The sequence below is a fragment of the Neovison vison genome, chromosome 11, assembly GCF_020171115.1.
Source record: "Neovison vison isolate M4711 chromosome 11, ASM_NN_V1, whole genome shotgun sequence".
Classification (NCBI taxonomy): domain Eukaryota; kingdom Metazoa; phylum Chordata; class Mammalia; order Carnivora; family Mustelidae; genus Neogale; species Neogale vison.
In genome coordinates, this window is record NC_058101.1 from 56,257,134 (window position 1) to 56,277,565 (window position 20,432).

Genomic DNA, 20,432 nt, shown 5'->3' on the forward strand with positions numbered 1-20,432 from the left:
ACAGGCCCCTCTGTGGAGCCACTCTTCCAAGCAGTGATTTTAACCAGAGTATCCAGATTCTCAACCCTCCCAACTTCAATACATCCTACCTCCTTTCCCTGCTTGCTTATCACTAACATAGATCTCATGCTTATTTATCTGTCTCCTTCACTGGAATGTAGTTGCATAAGAGCAGTGATTTTCTTTATTCCTGTTAACCACATTCCCAGCACCTAGAACACACATGGGGGCACAGAATAAAAGGTCAATTAGCATGTGTTGAATGAATAACTAAATGAATGAATGAATCCCAGTCTCTGCCAACTCCATTTTCATACCGTGTTGCCATTGTCAACACGAATCCTGCTTTTCACCAATCTCACTTCTGTCCCTGGGAGGAGAAATGGCTGCTGATACAAGGCTCCACGGGCGCACAATGATCGCGGCCGGCGGGAGCAATTGAGCAGCTGAGCGCTATATTACTGAGAAATTGCTCCTTCCTTTGTGTCAGAGTGGAGCTGGAGGGCTGTTGCCTGGCAGAAGCTCCCAAGAAGGCAGGCAGGCAGGCAAGCATTCCAAACACCATGCACTAGGTGCTCGGGGCCAAGAGAAAGAAGTCCATATCCCCACACTGACCATAGCCCAGAAATCCTCCCAAATAGCAACCGTGGGGATGCTGGCCCCAACCCCAGAACACAATGCTGTCTTTAACAGTCTTGTGGGTATTTACACCAGGGCAGGAGACAGGCATAACCATGTAGTTAATGTTCAGGAGGGATTATAACTCGCATGAACAAGATAACCATGTTCCTTGGAAACTGTCACTGACAGCTCCCAAGGACCATATCCAAATTCCCTTATTCGCAGTATTAAGATTATCAGGCCCCACTTATAAATGTTAGTGTTTAAATGTTACCTCACTGCAAGTACACAGTCTCTTAGTTCCTTGGGAGAAATAACCAACATGTCAGAAACGCTACCTATTTCCGGTGAGGAACAACATGGGCGAGAGCAAACGCCCCCAGTGCTGTGATCAACAGCACTTAGCTTGGGGGCGGTCTCTGGAGACTCGAAGCTGCCAATATTTGCCTTTGGGGATATTTGGTGCTTTTATTTAGCCAAACGCATCAAAATACTGATGATGCTTTTCTCATGCTTAGGAAGTGTGGATGGAAGAAGTAACAATGTTATATTTACCATATTGCAGATCAATGTCCATGCTGATGACGCTGACGGGGGCTACGTCATTCACAGAATGCTTTTGCCTACATCAGTCTTGCCTCTGAGCTCTGCTGTGGGCCAGAAACTGAGGCCCTGACTGATGTGACCACTGCCTGCCTCACCACTATAGCTGGCTCGCTGAGTCCATAATGGGCAGTCTCCAACAGCGTATTCTCTCTTGCATTCATGTCTGGATTCCCTCTGCCACAGATGTCCACCCAACCTTTGTCCTAGATGCCTCTTCTTTCACCTGGCTGACTTCTAAGTCATCTTTTTAGTCTTAGCTTTTAAAAATCAGTTCTTCCTGGTAACCTTTCCTGACAGCCCTTGTCCTTCTCCTTTATAGTTGCCAGCCCATTTGGGAATTTTGTTTTTCTTCTGCCTCCCTTTCAAGGGGTTTCAAGGTTTCAAGGAAGAGAGTCTGTGCTTGCAATGCTCACCACTGCATTCCTGGTACTCAAGTAACTGCAGTCACAACATGAATGAAGCAATAACTAACTTACTTTCTGATGTCTAATTACCCATTTGTTTTTGTTGTCCATTCTGTCATAGTCATGTAGCCAAACATTCATTCATTCCACAAACATTAGATCCATTGCTGGGTGCTAGGTAATATAACAAATAATAATAATAAAACAATAGGACAAAATCCGGCCTTCTAGTTCTTCACAGTCTAGTGGAAGACTGGCAGTATTATGTGTCAACTTAACTAGGCTTTGTCTCCGTTTGCTCAGGCTGCCTGAACAGAATACCAAACACTGGGTGGCTTAAACAACAGAAAGCTGTTTTCTCATAAATATGGAAGCTACCAAGTCCAAGATCATGGTCTGGTAGGACCTCCAGTGAGAGCTCTCTTCCTGGCTTGCCTTCTTGCTATGCACTCACTTAGCCTTTCCTGAGTGGACACACATGGAGAAAGAGCTCTCTGGTGTCTCTTCCTCCTCTTACAAGGCCACCAGGCCATCAGATTATAGTTTCAGTTAACCTTAATTGCCTCCTAAAGGCCCCCTCTCCAAATATAGTCATATTGGGGGTTAGGTTTTAACATGTGAATTTGAGGAACCACAATTCAGTTCATAGCAACTAGAACGCCAGCTATTTAATCAAATGCCAATCTAGGTTTTGCTATGGAGGTATTATGTAGGTTTGTTTGTCATCTATAACCCGTTGTACTTGAAGTAAAACATATTTCTATTCTGTGAGCTTCATTCAAGTAGTTAGAGATTTTAAGAGCAAAACTGAGGTTCTCTGGAGAAGACGGAAATCTGTCTCAAGACTGAAGCATTAACTCCTACCTGAGTTTCCAGCCCATGGAAACTGGATTTCAGACTTGCTGTCCCCTACAATCATGTGAGCCAATCCCTTAAAATACAAGCATGCACACTTCCTGTTGGTTCTATTTCTCTGGAGAACCCAAATACAATAAAGAGACAGTGTCTTCCAGAGACTATTTAGTAACCCTGAGCAACTGGTCCTTACTGTCACTGTCTGACCCATCTGAAAGCACCCATTTGGTCAATAACAATTTTAAAAATTAGGAAATACAAATCAAAACAACAATGAGGTACCACCTCACACCAGTCAGAATGGCTAAATTTAACAAATCAGGAAACAACAGATGTCGTCAAGGATGCAGAGAAAGGGGAACCCTCTTACACTGTTGGTGGGAATGCAAGCTGGTGCAGGCACTCTGGAAAATAGTATGGAGGTTCCTCAAAAAATTACAAATAGAGGACGCCTGGGTGGCTCAGTTGGTTGAGCAGCTGCCTTCGGCTCAGGTCATGATCCCAGCGTCCTGGGATCGGGTCCCGCATGGGGCTCCTTGCTTGGCGGGGAGCCTGCTTCTCCCTCTGCCTCTGCCTGCCTCTCTGTCTGCCTGTGCTCGCTCTCTCTCCCTCTCTCTGACAAATAAATAAAATCTTTAAAAAAAAAAATTACAAATAGAGCTACCCTATGACCCAGCAATTTCACTACTAGATATTTCACCAAAGATACAAATGTAGTGATCTGAAGGGGCACCTGCACCCCAGTGTTTAGAGCAGCAATGTCCACAATAGCCAAACTGTGGAAAGAGCCCAGATGTCCATTGACAGATGAATAGATAAAGAAGATGTGGTCTTTATATACAATGGGATACTACTCAGCCATCAAAAAAAGAAATATTGCGATTTGCAACGATGTGGATGGAACTAGAGGATATTATGCTAGATGAAATAAATCAGTCAGAGAAAAGCAATTATCATATGATTTCAATCATATGTGGAATTTAGGAAACAAAACAGAGGAACATGGGGGAAAGGAGGCAAAAATAAAACAAGATGAAATCAGAGAGGGAGATAAACCATAACACACTCTTAAACATAAGAAGCAAACTGAGGGTTGCTGGCAGGGAGGGGGGAGAGGGGATGGAGCAACTAGGCTATGGGCGTTCAGGAGAGCACATGCTGTAAGGAGCACTGGGTGTTATATACAACTGAACACTACCTCGAAACTAATAATATACTATATGTTGATTAATTGAATTTAAATTTTAAAAAAGAATTTTTAAAATTTACCAGAAATTTACTCATAGCCCTCCAGGTGAAAACACTCCTTAGATGTTTGCTAACCATTGTGGAGTATTTCCAGGCAGATGTTTTCTCTTTCCTTTGGAAACATTCTAGTTATGGTGTCATAGACCTTAGAGATGCTGATAGAACACAGGGATTGGGTATCTGAAACAACGACAAATTATTTATAGGAAAAACATATTGACTAAACATTTTAGATATCTGTTGTATTATCAAAATCTAATTTTTAGGTTGTGTATGTATATACACACACATATATAGGGCAGGAAAGATCTATACAGTTTCAAAAGTAGATCTTGACAAGTTTCATAATGTCTTCCATGAACCCCCTGTCCCCCACCACACCAACTTGGTTATACTCTCACCATAAGAGACATGCATAAGCTAGGACCTAGGTATACACTTTAAGTGGATTTTCTTGTTTCTCCTAACAACCCTATTAGTTAACTCCTATGGTTGTCCTGACTTTCCTAATGGGAAAACTGATACACCAAGAGATTGAGTAATTCATCCAAGGTCACTCAGTTATTAAGTAGCTGGGATTTGAACCCAAGCCGAATTTGCATGATAATCCCACTACCCATGATGCCTCCTTGTACCCAAAATCCTTCATCTTCTATATATTGCCTAATTTCTTATAAACTATAATGTCTATTGAAGTCTATTCAGAGGAACAAAACCCCCACCAGGTAATATAGTAGAGGAAAGTTAATATGGCAGATTATGTACAAAGATGTTGAGCCTAGGAAGCGACTAGAGGAAGAAGAGGCAACCCTAAGATTAGCAACCGCCATTCCAGGGTATAAAGGCAGGAGGCATTACTGTCAGGTCACCTGGTAGAAACGGGGACCATAGTAGACCTATGGTGACAGCTGTTGGAGAGGCCATCTGACCCAGAGGGGACAGGAAATAACCTCACTTATTTTTTTACCCATGTACTAGATTGAAGAGTACCCCTCAAATATTCATGTTCATCTGGAACATCATGGTGTGAACTTATTTGGAAATCTAGTGACCAGGGTCCTTAGAAGAAGAGAAGAAGACACAGAGACATAGGACAAAAGGCCATGTGAAGATAGAGATTGGAGTGACTTAGTTACAAGCCAAGGAACACCAAGGATTTTCAGAGCCAACGCAAGCTGGAAGAGGCAAGGAAGGATTCTAGCCTTTGGAGGGAGTGTGGCCCTGCCAACACCTTGATTCCAGACTGTTAGCCTCCAGAACTGAGTTTGTGGTACTCTGGAATGGCAGTCCTGGGAAACTAACTCAACCCACTTCCCTCCAATCTCCCCTGGTGCCTCCAACTGGCCAAACCTCATCCAAAGCAGGTTGGCAAAATAGTCGGCAAATAGTGTGCAGGGGTCTGTCCTCTGTGATACCGAGCTGGGAGTAAGGGTTGGGTCTAAGAGCAAATAGACAAATAACCAGGGCACTATGGAAAGGGATGCCCATACCAAAGGATGTGGTGGAAAAATGAGGTCCATAGGGTCAGAAGGAAAGAGAATGTACTTCCAAGGCTTTGAACTGACTGTTCATTGGCCTGATAGCTACAGCAAAAATATTGAGCCTGGCTAGTCTGATGGCGCCTCCATGGCTCAGGGCAACAGCCCCAGCCCTTCTCTCATAGGGGTGGTCAGAAAAGCAACCAGTGGTCACAAAGAGTCCTTTCGGGGAGCCTCAACTGAGATCAAGGCATAGATATTGAAATGTGCATGCATGGCCGGCTCAGTCCAGCAAAAGGATGGTTCTTGAAGTGGCAGCTGCCGATGGCAAAGCCAGCTCCTCAGCACCACCACCTTCCTCTCCCAGAGCAGAAGAGGGCTGTCTGTCTCTGGGGGTGGATGTGATAACTTTCCCCAGTAATCAATTTGCAAAACAATTGAGAAAAGGCAGAGGCTCCCCTGGTTGAATCTTCAGATAAAAAAGAGGATGTTTTGAATTTGACAACCAATCTACCTTTAATCCTATCAGGAAATAAACCGAAATCATAATCTGATGTTTTAGAATTGCATCGCTTCTAAGGGAAAGCATTTCCTTCTCTCTTGTTTTTCATCCTCTGAGGCAGAGTGGGTTTTACTCCTGTGATACCTGTTATTCATTCTTATCTCTTTCTAGGTGTGATTATCTGCTTATTTTGCTTTGCTTTGTTTTGTTTTTCTTTTAGATTCTGTGTATCTCTCTATTGTTTTAATGTAAGATCTCTTTCTGCGAGGTGTTTCTTAATTAGGAGATACTCCTCCACCTTAGATAAGAGCTTGTTTCTTAATCACCCCCAACACTCCGATATCTTTTTAATTCAGAATCAGCCAGAGGAATAGGTTACTGGAGGGGGGCAGGGAAAGAAAGAACTCTAGTTTGTGGATTTGAACATTTTGTATTTATCACTGAATTCTAAAAACTGATTTTTATTAGAGACATTAGCCACTAAAATGCAGTGTAACTGTTGGCCTAATTACCATCCCTTGGTGTATTATATCTAGTGACCCCCTAAGTCTCAAGGAGGCCGAATGATTTACTCCCGGGTAGCTAACCAATCACATCACACAATGATCTCTTGGCTCAGTAGAGAGCCACTGATGCAACTAGTATTTATCTTAATACTAATTTCCACCCTTTGAGCACTGACCTTGCTCCACGCATTGCATTAAGTATTCCATATGTTGTTTCAAACTATCAGAGATAAGTATCTTTATCCCCATTTTACAGATGAGGAGATTCAGAGAGGCTGCAATTTCTGGCCAAGAACACACCATTTGTAAATGGCAGACTTGGGATTTTGAATCTGTATGAATCTAGTTCCAAAGCCCACACCACTCATGTATGACCTATATCTCTATGTAGAGGTCAATACTGTGTACAGGGAACAATACAAAGACAATGAGAGCCTTTAAACTTGGTATCTTAGCAGTAATTTAAGCCCCTCTGACTTAGAGAGGTAGACAACAAAGCAGTTAGTTGTTGAGAACACAGGGTTGGAACCAGGCAGACTTCACTATGCAGTTCTTCTTTGCCCTTTAAATGGTTATAAAACCCTGGCTACATGATAAGAATTACATTCTTTACTCTCAGCTCTAGGTGATTTAATGGCTGTGAGCTTGAGTTTCCTCACCTGTAAAAGTGAGCCAGGACCTGGTGAGAGTTAATGGTACAGTCTATGTCAGGTACCTACTCTAGGGACAAGCATAGGTTAAATATTCCATGGTGATTATGAAGTTACGACCCAGCAAATATTTGAGTATGCCTAATACGGTGTTAAATAGAAAGAAGAGAAAAATGAAATATGGTTTGCTATAGATAAGATGAAACAAATCCACAAGAAAGGAATATTCCCAATGCAAATATAAACACTGGGCTGTACCTAGATTAGTGATAAGTGCAGTAGAAGCAGGGGTCCCTTGTGGGTGGACATGGTCAGAGACAGATTGGGCTTTGAACTGGACCTTGGAAGCCATCAGTGGTCTTATTGGTGGGATTCAACTGTGGTTTGTAGGCCAGTGCGAGACTATAAACTCTTAGTGGTCCATGACAAAATGAGGAAGCTTGCTCTGGAATGTAAATCAACTACACTGTTGAACACATTGTTTACTTCATCTGATTTTTTTTTTTTTTCTGTCATAAGACTTTCTCAGTGAAGGAAGCAGTGAACTGAATTACACTCTGCCTCAAGCGGCTTCTCCTGTCACAGAAACACAACAGATAGTTTGCAGACCACCTACACTGAACAGCACCGGTTTAGTACGGAGGTCAGCAACCTTTCTGTGAAAGGCCAGATAGTAAATATTTTCGGGTCTGTGGGCTCTAGGAACTCTGTCACAACTATTCAACTCTGGTATCATATCACAAAAGCAGCTACCAACATTATGTGAGCATGGCCATATTCAGCCCACAGGCCACAGCTTGCCAGCCTCTAGTTAGAAGGACTGGGAAAGAGGGGAGGTCTTCTAGGAAAGAAGAACAACGCGAACAGAAGTCTGAGCTCGTACTGAAATACTAACCTCGGGCAAGCCTAGATGCAAAGAGAAGGTGACTCAAGCCCCGAGGATGACATCCATCATCCAGAAAAGACTGAATCAAACCAAGTGTTGTCAGTAGACAGGACTTAGGTTTGGGGTTAGCCAAATGTCAACCTCAGGGCATCAGCTTTTTCATAGGCCAGAGCCAACGCTGACAAGCATCCCCTATTTCTGGAAGTGGGTTTGGGCAAGAAGTTGAGCAAGAAGAGTAAGTGTGAATACACAGCTAAGGAGAATCAAATTTCTCCGGGAGAACTGTCAGATGAAAACAAAGCAAAACACAATACTGTCCATTTGCTGGGCCCTTTGTTACTACAAAAGGTCCCAGGATGAGCTGAGATCTTCCTGTCCGGCCTGGACATATAGTAACTGGGCACATGCATGCACATTTGTGCAAAGCCTTCTCTACAGGAGAGTCAATTGGTTATTTATCACATGGACAAATATATCACCTCTAAGCCCCCAAGACAAGGCTTTATTTCTCTACTATTAGCAAATGACTCCTTGCTATAAGTCTGGCCAATGTGTTTATTATCCATCACTCATCCATCCATTTACCCAACCATCCACCATCTATCCACCCACTCATCCATCCATTCATCCATCCATCTTTCATCCAACTATCCTTGTACTCACTCAGCAAGTTGCTGTTGTAGTTCCAGGTTTTGATTCCATACCAAAGGGTCAGTGCGGGGGCCCAAATCGCAGAAAATGAACTCAGAAGCATAGCAGCATCAGCTTCGCTTAAAATCCTTACTAAATCTGCAGAAAGATGTGCTTGCAGTTTTGCTGGGATGGGCAAGAGCTTTCTTTGAGATCCTAGATGGACCTGACAGGGACCACACATTCAGGAGCTTCATACTCAAAATGAGATCTCAGGCTTTGCTGACACCTGCCCCTTCCACAGTGCTCTAGAATTACTCCTGGTACTCCTCAACACCACTGCAGGAGGAAGCCGAACTAAGTGGCAGCCCTGAGTGCAGACTGCTGCAGATGCTGTATAAATGCTGTGGCGGTCCTTGTCAGGCAAAGGGACGGGTCCACTGAGAACTTTGTAGCAGGCTCAACTCTGCAGACATAATTGTTCCTTTAAATCAAAAGACTCTGTGTTATTATGCTTAGTTCCACTGATATGCATTTGACTGATGTGGTCATGTCGCTCTGTGTGTGTGTGTGTGTGTGTGTGTGTGTGTAGCGTGGAGGAAAAGGTATGTAGCCTGGTTTATACTTATTACAAACAGGGAACACTTTGCTTAGAGTCAATGGACGGGGATATAAGAGGATTCATAAACTTCCAGATATTTTGTACAAACTTTTAAAAAGAGGCTGCAGAGCCTTCCCCCAGATTCTCAGGGGGGACCAAGACCCCAGGGACAGCAGGAATCCTGGCTCCAGAAGGAACTAGCGAGTGACTGCGGGAACCCACTCCCCCAACCGTCTTCCTGATCTCATTTCAGAACGCCCCAGGCCTTCACTGTTGCCAAAAATGCACTGGCTCTCTGCCTGAGAAGGCAGGCTCTTGTCTGAGTTAGTTCTGCCACCTACAGCATGCAGCCCAGCACTCCACAGCAGGCTCGTTTGAACACATGAATCCAGGAGAAGGCTGCCTTTCCAGCCTGGGAACCCTCCTCTGGAAGAAAAATGGCTTTGGGGATTCCTAATTAGTATTCAGAGATAGGAACTCCTTTGGGGTGGGTTACAGCGATGGGAAGATATTTTTACATTAAAGGGGAAGGGATAAATCCTGAGGATTTGCACCTGAAAAAATTCTGCCCAAAACCCAGAGAGGAAAACACCCCCTGCAAGAAAGAAGTAGATAATGAGCTCTCAAATTCTCACGGTAAATGCAGCTGTCCCGTCTGCTCATATGTTCCATGCCCACTGCCCTTCTGGGTCCACAGGGGTCACTTTGGCCATCTAACTTGTCATATCATGGAAATCTTTGCTTCATAAACCTGTGATTCCCAAAGAAGCTTGATGTGTACACCAGAGTGGTTTTCTTAATATGCTTAAATCATTCCGAGGGGAATTGTATATTCACTAAGGACAGAGGTGATGTTATCCTCTTCCTTATGTCCCCAGTGTCAAAGCAGAGTGCCTGACACTTAGGAAGAAGCCCCATAAATGCTTGTTAATTTAAAGGAACAGAAATGTCATTTGTTTCACAATCTGTCATGTTCCTGCTAATACAGAATCATCATAGCTACTGTTTATTGAACTCTGATGTGTCGGATCTATGATCTCAAACTCTCACAACCATACACAGGATGGGTATTGTCTTACAGGTGAAACTGAGACCCAGCACTCTTAAGGGGCTCGGCCAAGGTTGCACACCTAGTGACGCAATTAAAATCCATACCTAGACCTCTTGGCGTCTAAGTCCGTGCTTGTTCTGCTCCATCCATGCATTTTACATCCACAGTAAGCCCATTTCTCAAAAATGGAGAATGGGCCAAAGGAAATGGGTGAAAACCTTAGTTATTTTAATTAAAAAAAAAAAAGAACATTTTCCATTCCTTAAAATTTCCCTGAAACCTTTTCTTACTAACCTAGCTTAGTAATAGTTCCAAACATCTTCTGACCCTGTCTGAATCTAGCAGTGGGTCTCCTTGGATGGGTAATCCACTCTTATCTCTGTTTGTAGAGATGACGGTAAAATCCTTCACACTGTTTGGAGTGGTGAGCATTAATGGCTGGGGCAGACTTGAGGCTCTCTCTAGCTTGCACAAACCTTGATTTCAGTGAGGAATTCTATGGAGGAATATACATATTGAGTCTTCACAGAGTGGAAATGTGGAGTTAATTGCACAGGACTTCCCTCGCTTTCATGGGGTCCTCCTTACCAGCATTTTAAGTTTCAGAAAGGACTCCAAAGTAAGCAGGAGGATAGACAAGACTGAAGATGCCCCAGAACTAATCCAGACCTCATGCCTGACAGCCCGACTAACTAGGGTTGAGTGGCTTTGTCTCTCTGGCTCACGCTTGTGTCATTCAGGTTTCGAATTCTTGCTCTCTTCTTCCTGAGAAACTGCAGTGGGAAAGAGATTACAGCTGTCTTGTCAGTGGAGTTAGTGGTTTGGGCCAAGTTTAGATCATCAATAGGTAAAAAGAGCAGAGACATTTTTCTAGATGAAGGTAATCTTGATTATCATGCTTAGGCTTGAGAAGGAAGGATGAACATCAACAAGTGGGGTTAAGTGACAAAAAAGTGGAATTCCAACTGGAAACAATGGGGAATTTGCATGTCTTTCTGTTTATATGTAAAGCCCAGAATACATAGGGTAGCAGACCTCAAACTGTAGTAGTATGTATCAGAATTAGACAGGAGCATGCTTCTCCAAAAGGCAGATTCAGGACCCTAGTTCCAGACCCAGTGAAACAGAAGGGGAGGAGTCTGGAAGTCTGCATTTTTAATAATCAACTCATTTGGTTCTGTTGAAAGAAAGATCTTCCAGTCTTTACAAGGACACCTTAAATGCATCCATTCAATTGAGCCAAACCTAGGACAACAGAGAAAAAAATGCACAGTCTGGGCATTCAAAGATTTCAAGGTCAAGTAGAAAGGAGACTTAGAAGCAGAGGGTTCCAAAGCATGGATGAGTAAGTTCACAGAGCAGAAAAGGCTGGGTGCTATGGGAGAACCATAAGGAGTCACCGAGTTCAACCTGCACAGGGAGAGGTACACAACCTAGAGACGAAGGTATAACAGAAGAAGTAACCTTGTCTTTAAGGATAAGTGGGCATTGGCCAAGAAGAGGGGAGGGAAGAATTCCAAGTGGAGGGAACCCAGTGGACCAGTGGATAAAAAGCAGCATGTCCGCTGAGTAATGACAGAAGGAAAAGGAGTGGTGTTAAAAAAAAGGGGGGGGGGGGCGATGAAGGCACATCTGCCTTTTATAATGAAATGCTATTTTTCCACATGGAAGAGTGCTTTGCCAATATGTGTACGGCTGTGTTGTGGTCTTTGTCTTCTTAGATACAGCATTCTCAATACAGCAGTATCCTGATGACCTTCCAACTGAGAAGGAATTCAGAAAAGTTCAAGGCAATCCTAAATGGATTTACCTTCTTGTTACATTCATTAATCTTTGTCATCAGATGTCTTGGACCAAAGTAAATCTGAAAAATCTAACCAAAGGAGGGAAGGAAGCAACCGTGTACAGAGCCACAGAGAAAGCTCCTACTCTGAACTAATGTTGGCATATGTTACTGACATTATCATTATGTGTAAAATATAAATGAGTACATGAATAAAAATGAAATAGTGTTCATCGTGGGCCTTGATAAGAATTAGGATCAAAAAAGTACTTGTAGTTGCCACTTTGTTCTCCACAGTTTAAAAGATGGCTTTCACTGCCACATAATCTACATAAACTAGCATTGTAACTCACAGTGTGTGGTTATACAAACAGGAACAACAGCAGAAACCAGAGTAGAAATCAGAGCATGCTGTGCGCCATGGAAGAGAGCTTTTTTCTTTAACCAGAGAGAATCATTTGAATTCAGAATAGAGCTACATGTATCCACCCAACAGTTTGTACAGAATGTGTCTCTCGATGTGTGTGTGTGTAAATCACATTTGGCTATAACATGGTATTATAAATAACAGTAAATTAGGTGGGCATTATCAAGTGTTGGTAATATTTCTTTTCCTCCAAACTTGCACAGAGAAAATAAAAACCAGGGGAAAAAAGAAAAGTACCTTTGAGCTTTCTAATTGTTTCCAGCTGTTAACATTATTTATTGCAAATAATATTATCAAATAGTGAAAGACTGATGTCTTTGAACTTTTTGCAGTTGTGTGTAATTCTGGAGCCAATGCAGGAACTGATGTCGAGACATAAAACTTACAACCTCAGTCCACGAGACTGCCTAAAGACCTGCTTGTTTCAGAAGTGGCAGCGGATGGTGGCGCCCCCAGGTATGACCTCATTCTTCACTCTTGCTCTAAAGGCATTTTCCAAGGTCTTTTTGGGGGATGAAGTGATGTGAAAAGGAAGGAAGGAATCATAAATTTGCCAGGATGAGTAGTTTCTTATGGATGTTTGGGCCTGGGGGCATGGAATTTGTGAAGTATGAGCACCCTTAGGAATTATCTACAATCTCACTTAGGACCCGAAACCTCGAAAAATCAATTGATTTATTTAATGTTCAAGATCATTGGCAAAGACGAAATCAGAAGCAAGGTTTCCTGTCTCCCAGACCGGTGGCTATTCCACTGGACAAGACTGATATCTTCTCATGGTCCATTGTTATTTTGCTTTTTTTTTAAATAGGAATGATAGACATGATGGGAAGGAAGGGATAGAGGGAGGGAGGATGGATGGGAAGGAAAAGGAAAGAATGAAAGAATGAAAAAAATAAATAAATTTGCTCCCTTTTTAAAGATAGATCTAATATCAAAGGGTGCTCTGATCATGAAGAGAATACATAAAAGATTCCATTTTCCTCACTTCCTTAGAATGCAGTTTAGATACTGCAGTCTCCTGCTGAGGCTCTGAGATTACTGCTTCCAGTCATCATTAATTGTCGTTCTATCTAATACATTTTCACTCCCAGGCGTGTGTCGAGCCTCATTGATCATAAAAGCAAAACGTATCCGTTCACTAAAAATTATTTTTATAAAGAGTAATTATTAACATGAAGCACATAGCTTTCTGAATCACAAAATAGAATGGTCACCTTCCACTGGTCGTGGGCCAGGCATTTTATAGGAAACGAACATAGTAGATTTAACAAAGTACATATTTAGAAATCTGAGAAAAAACGAGCATCATTCTACATAGAATAGTTGCATCCCTGTCTTAGGGGAATTTTAGAAATTTGGAACATTATTTTTCAAATCTATTTGAATGTGCTTAGATTATTTTCTCTTTCAATATCAATAAGGCTTCATGGGAAAAAATATCTCACTGAATGAATGGTTTGAGAACCTATATTTTCCAACATATGCATATATAATTTATATATCATTTATTAACTCAATCATTCATTCAATAATCATTGATTAAGCCCCTAAGAGGTGCCAGGCATTGTTCCAGTCACAGGGGTACAGCACTGAATGAAACAGTCAGAAATCCCAGCCCTCCCAGATCTTACATTCTCTTTCTGAATCCTGACAATAACCTTATGAGGTATTCAATATTACTTTCATTTCAAATATACAGGGCCTGGGATTTAAGCAGTAATTTGCCAAAGATGATCTCATAGCTGATCAGTGAAGGAGGTCTGTGTCACAAGAGGTGTTTATGTCTTTAGAGTTCATGACTCTATGACTTCAGCTACTTGCTGCCAATGGGAGTAATCCAGAGTACACAATTTAGGTATATTTCCCCAAAATTTCACAAAAGAAGTACAGATTTCAAAAAAAAAAAAAAAAAAGTAGCCGACTTTAATTCTTGAGGTAAAGGAAAAAGATGTTTATCAGGGGAACTGAGTATTTGATTGACTTTGAACGTGTCACTCAACTCTGGCACCGTGAGCTAGAACAATTCTATTCCTATTTCCCCAACCTTCAGGACAAGCACCCATAACTCTCTGTGGACAGACATGTTAGGCCCTTTGATGAAAATCTTTAAACATAAGAGATAAAATATTCATGAAGGAAAAAAATATGGTATGTAAATGGGAACATAATCCTTTCTTCCTCAAAAGTCAGGGATAATTTGGTGGACTAGGTGGTCTTTGACATGATCCTTAAAGGAGATCCTGCCCACTGCCCATCAGAAGCAGCATTGGTGTTTTAAGAAAATGCCACAAGGTCCTCTCACTTGGTTCTGGTATGGCCTTGGCTCACCTTCTCGCCATCAGAGTTGGGTCAAGTCTAGGGTTAGCAAAAAGGATGCTCTTACATTCCATTTCCAACTGAGTAACTTCCTGGAAAAAGTTTCTGAACATTTCTCATCTACAAAGCACATATTAGAATAGAATCTAACTAATAGAATTGCTATGAATATAAGACAGGCCATAGAAACCATGAAGAACATGAAAACATTTGGTAAAACTCACTACATAATGTATAAATAAATAATATTCATCTGACCACCCATCACCACAGGTCCCTATGCTTCCAAGAAGAGGACATAGACCTGTCCTCTATTTCTAAATCTTTCTTGAAAAGATTTAGCTCCCCATCATGAACATGCTGGCTGTAGCATACTAAGACATTTTCCCCCCAGGAACATTGAAATTAGTAGCATTCTTTAAACATCAGAGTCCAAACCATGCAACTTGAGAATCATACTGAACTTGGGACCCTACATTTTACATTCACGGCTGACAGAGCTCATGCTTCTTTTTTGTACTTGAGCATCTCCAGGTGTGATGGCACTGGGCACTTACCCGGAGACAAAGCTACTACCCAGGTTTACCACCTTATTTTGGTTTCATCTTTTTTCTCACACCTCAGAGGCCCCCTCCCACCCCCCAAGGGAGACCAGGGCCCTCCTTTTGCTCTAAAGAAATGACAGTCCAGAGAAAAATGTGTTCCCCAATTTTGAAATGGTAACAAGACTTTTAACTCAACTATAAAAGTGGTATTTGCGGCTGGCCCTTAAAATATAAAATAGATTCCAGACACCCATATAACGTTCGCAAAACATGATAAAACACAAATCATTCCATCTAGATACCAAAGAAGAGAGTGCACGCATGTTGTGCTAAAAATAAAGCAAGGGCTTCCTTCCTTTACTCTGTGTAAAGTTAAAAGAAATGGAAACAATTTAGAGTCTACTCTTTTCAATTCACAAGCACAGCCTCCTTGGAGGGACAGTATTCTGACCGTCGCCCTGGAACTGATCCTCCGTCCATTTTCCATTGTGTAGCAGAACCCACAAGGCAGCCGACAACCAAACGGAGAAAAAGGAAAAACTCCACCAGCAGCACTTCCAACAGCAGTGCCGGCAACAACGCCAACAGTACCGGCAGCAAGAAGAAGACACCAGCCGCCAACCTGAGTCTGTCCAGTCAGGTACCTGTAAGTCTCGCTTTCCTTTTAGGCCTGAAATCCTGCCTTTGCCTGTCTTCCACCTGCAGGGGACCACGTGAAAGCCTCCTTGAGCTGCCAACAGCGTTCTGGGCAGGTTGGGGGTGGGGGAGGGCAACGTTGGGGCAGGGGAGGGCAAGGAGGGGAGGGAGGAGCTCTGCCATGGAAACCTTCCTTTGCAACCTGGGAATTAGAAAGGAATATTAAGAGTCTGTGCTGCGCAGGGACCTGAATTAAAAAGCCGTCAGAGTCACAGACAGGAGATATGTCACTTAAGGTTTAATTAAAATATCACTTAGCAGCAATGCCTGGTGGCATAGAAGGGGCTTTCGGCGCCATCACTGGAGACCCCGTGCTCCACTGGAAACTAGCTCCCGGCGTTCAGGCTCCATATTGTAATTGGATTGGGCCTTCCCGACATGGGTGTCCCTTCGTATTTTAAGACTCAGGTAATTAACTCCCGGCCACTCAAAATGCAGCTCAGTGGATTCCACTTTACCCATTTCATGAGCTCAGGGGGAGGGTCGGCCCCTGGTTTGGTCTCAGCTCTCTTGACCTCTTGACCCTGTCTTTCATTTCTGGGTCTTGACAAAGGAAATGGGCCACTGAGAAGGAGGCTTCTTTGAACTCCAAGGCTGACAGCTGACGGGTGTCCCCAAAGAGTGTACACCGTGTGGGCCCTTTCTTCATCTTTCTTCATCTCCTGTTACTTTTATTTTCAAGTCCTGTCCTGTCTGCCCAATTCCTTCCTGACTCCAAATCCCTCAGCCCAGTGTCAGATCATTTATCGCTTTTAAATTCTCACGCTCCTCTAAGCATTTCTTGTCCCTTGTCCCCTCCATGATTACTTGTGGGTGCTTCTTCTCTGATTCCCTAGCCACACTGCCCTGTCACCAGGCGTCTGACTGTCCTTTGAGCCCCGACACTTTCGTGGTGCTCCATGGATATCCTCTAGATACCATGTCTTGGGAAATGTGCTCTATTTCTTGTTACTTCCCTCAACCCATGCAATTTGACCTTTTGCCTTCTCACCTCCCCCCCCCCCCCGCCACCTTGATCTCTCATCCTCACATCTCTCCCCATGTGAGAGTGGACCCTTCTTTCATGGGGATTCTCCACTTACTTCTAAATGTGTCTTTCAAGTCTGTCCCTGACCCACTTTCACCCACTTTCCATCAGTCCGTTTTCTTTGGCTAAAACCAATGCCATCAGTACCTGAGAATCCCCGGGGCCACGGGGACTCTTCTCCTGTCTTCCATAGACAGAGGGTATGGATTTTGTCCTGACTGCACTAGAAAGAAAGGGTCATGGAGAGAGTGGCCAGCCTGTGGGGAAGGTACCATTTTAATTTTAACACTACTAGGAGTTACAGTCTTTAAATAATGCCAGACTCACCTCTGTTATCTGAAGTGGGCTAAAGAGTCAGAAAAAAAAAAAAAAAATCGAAGAAGTAAAACAGAGTCTTTTTATTAAGGTACCAATAAGTTAGGCCCACTCTTGGATAAACTGGAAAATGTATAGAGAAAATGGCCTGGTATAAATAAATCAACCCAGAAGTGCTCAAAAGTAGCCCATTATTCATCTACTCCTAGAGTTTTAAAAACTAACATTTGTTAGTTTCCCCTAACAAATGAGAGTGCATTCCAGAGGATTCTGGAATGGTGACATTGCTACTTAAAGGCACAATGGCTGCAAGAATTTAGCTCAGTTCAACAAATGTTTCCTGAGCTCTTACTATGTGCCCCTCACTATACCAAGAGTAAACAAACAAACAACAACAAAAACCCAGGCCCTGTCTTAGAAGAGCTCAGCGTCTACTCGAGGGATGGCCAAGAATTTTCCCTTCTCCTGCCCACTCAGTCTCCAGGTGTCAGCTAACAGGGTCCGGCACTGAGTAGCGTTCTAAGGCCCAGACTGGTTTTGGCAGACTGTCCTTTAGTGATGTCCGTCTCAGGTGTAGAAGAGTGGCGTAAGTGTCATGCATTTGGATATACTTGGCCTTGTCTACGGCCATACCACCCTGAACGCGCCCGATCTCGTCTGATCTCGGAAGCTAAGCAGGGTCGGGCCTGGTTAGTACTTGGATGGATATACCTGGCCTCGTTGGAAACATTTCAATTTTATTTTAAAGGGCACATAATTTGTTCTACTCCCTGATGCTCCTTTCCGCCAATCCACCAACTGCATTTTAGTGGAGGATACCTTTGTCGAGAGGGTTCTTAGTGAATTGAGACCCTCTGGACTCGGTGAGAACAAGGCACCATTAGAAAGTGAGAGCAGAATTTCAGCACCATCCCCACACCCATGCAATGAAAAGAGGTTTTAACCGAGTAAACCTTACAGAGGGCCCAGAGGGGCAGGGAAAGACAACAGGAAAAATGTACACATTTCTGTGTGCACTCCAGTTGAATGGACATTAAATGATAAGCATCGTCTGGCTTGTAGTGACCACATCTCTTAACCCTGTGTACTGAACTACCAACACGATTTTACTGTTAAAATGGAACGCAGTCTGCAGCCCTGTCTCGTTCACAGGCATGACCAGATTTTGTGTGCCACTGTGACCACAACTGTGGTCTGCCTTGCTGCCGCGGCAGCAAAGTGTGTGTCTGGTGAGGACTAGGGTTTAATCCTTGGATTCTGCTTCTCACTCCATGAGCAGGGGCTAGGAGCGATCCCGAACTGCAGCCTCAACCCTGGGAGGGATGGAGACCTGTGTCATTCAACAGCAGTGACCCCTTCTGGCCAATTTAAGGAGAAGCATTGAGGGGCCCTGAAAGGAGTCACTTCCAGTCCTCCTCAGAGGTTGGTGGTCCTTGCACGGGGGATTAGTGAGAAGATGTGACATGGGCAAGAGCTGGTGGCCCCTCCAGGCCTCCAGCGAGGAGCAGAGGTCTGCCTCATGGGGAGCCGAGGGCATCCGGGTTACTCTCAGACACACCAGCCCTGCCTCCTGTGGGACACACGAGATAGCAGACAACGGAAATGCACCTCTCACTACCCATGTTGAATGTTGGGGGGATTTTTAAAGATGTGGGGGTGGGGAAGATGGAGCCAACGTCCACTAGTGAGAGGCAGCCCAGAACGTGCACTATGTCTCCATTCATTTTGTGTGAGGCTAACAAATCGAGATCACCTGAGCAGAGAACCACTCCTCTCGTCTGCAGGTTCCGTAGAGCCAGGCAGAGCCCTGTGTGTACTGGGATAAGCGGCCTCAAGAATCTATGTGCCTAAGAAGCTCTTAGTACACATCTCTTTCATAGCTTGTCGTCTATCAATCATTCACACGTGTACACATAGGATCATGTATCTGGCTGAGGATTTTCTTTTATAATCAGGAAGGCAAATGTAGCATCTCTCTGAAATTCAGGATGCTGACAAGGATTTATGCCTGGGCATCTCTTCCAGCTGTTCCAACCAACATGAGCTGATATCAGACCCATTTGGAATGATTCAAATCACTATTTTCATAGTATTTTTCATGAATGACCATTATTTTTCTGATGCAATGAAGGCACCTGGAGCGTTGAGGACCTTTGCCTAATGTCACGCTTAAGCTGCCTTCTGATTTTTCTCCTCTGTTTCCAAATTATGCTTACCTCCCCACACTGTCCCAGCCTCTCTTGATGACCTTGGACTCACGATACTAATGCAGATGCACATGGTTGGTCCCCATGCCCTTCTCCTGTCCTGTGACACCTCCCGCATGTGTTTTCCAACCCTTCCAAAGTGTGCTTGTTGCACGTAAGTCATGAAACGAGATTAATCCACATCATCCTCTCCTCAATCTTGCCCTGTTCTTTCCCCCACCTTTATTCCTGATCATAAGCACTGTCTCCTGATTGCCTGTAACCAAGCAGCACTTTTTTGTCCAAAACACCCCTAGTGGGTGGTGCGGCTAACCCGATAACGTCCCCTCCTCTCTGGAGAGCCCATTCCATCTGCAGTCCTGTCCGTATTCTTGCCAGTCAGAGTCTCTGTCTATGTTGTTCTCATCTCGAGTCCATGTCGGTGTCATGTCTGGCTCTTCGCTGCATAATCAGTATGTTCTTTGAAGCACACTGCTGATTTCCCTGCCAGCACCTGTATTGCTGAGTTTACCCAATTCGTATTTGAGGCATTTACTTCACCTGGGACATAGCTCTTTAAAATCATGTTTGTCAAATTACAGGAGTGACTAGTCAGAAAACACAGTTTGGAAATCCATTGATGATCTACCCCATAATTCTCGGGGAGTCAATTGATCACTCAAACAAGGTTTTCTATTCTGAAATCAATCAGGCAGCCATTAAGGGTTCCTTTCAGTTGGCACCTTCAGAATTCTAGAAGGAAACTGGAGGGCCCACTGGACCTTCTCCTGACCATAGGCAGTATTCTACCACACTGTCCCAGAAAAGCTTCTCTTGCCCCCAGTGAAGATGGTTTTAGCCCAGTTGCCAAGGCATTTCATCCAATTAGCCTCCCTGTCAGGAAACACACCCTTCCATGTCCAAAAGCATCTGGTTCAGCCTTGCTTTTTCTGGCCGAGGCAGATGACTGCACTGGGCACCCCCCGGGAGTCACCGCACTTTTGAGTAGACCAGTGCCCACAGCCTGCCCAGCAGTATCACATGACAGGTGTCCTGTCCCATGCCCAGGTCACCCATCAACCCCATATAGCTCCCC

At 43.7% G+C, this 20,432-nt stretch overlaps 1 protein-coding gene across 10 annotated transcripts in view; it reads left to right on the top strand.

Moving 5' to 3' along the window:
• The window catches only part of LDB2 (LIM domain binding 2), a 377,310-nt gene that overhangs the window by 354,437 nt on the left and 2,441 nt on the right, over window positions 1-20,432 (top strand). For 2 of the 10 annotated variants that reach the window (XM_044226055.1, XM_044226053.1), the window contains exons 6-8: window positions 12,581-12,704; window positions 15,607-15,758; window positions 18,430-18,572. In XM_044226055.1, coding sequence (XP_044081990.1) covers window positions 12,581-12,704; window positions 15,607-15,758; window positions 18,430-18,534 — 381 coding nt within the window. In that variant the 3' untranslated portion in view covers window positions 18,535-18,572. The remainder of the gene's footprint in view (window positions 1-12,580; window positions 12,705-15,606; window positions 15,759-18,429; window positions 18,573-20,432) is intronic. The other 8 variants (XM_044226049.1, XM_044226058.1, XM_044226051.1 and 5 more) reach the window with 6 other exon arrangements.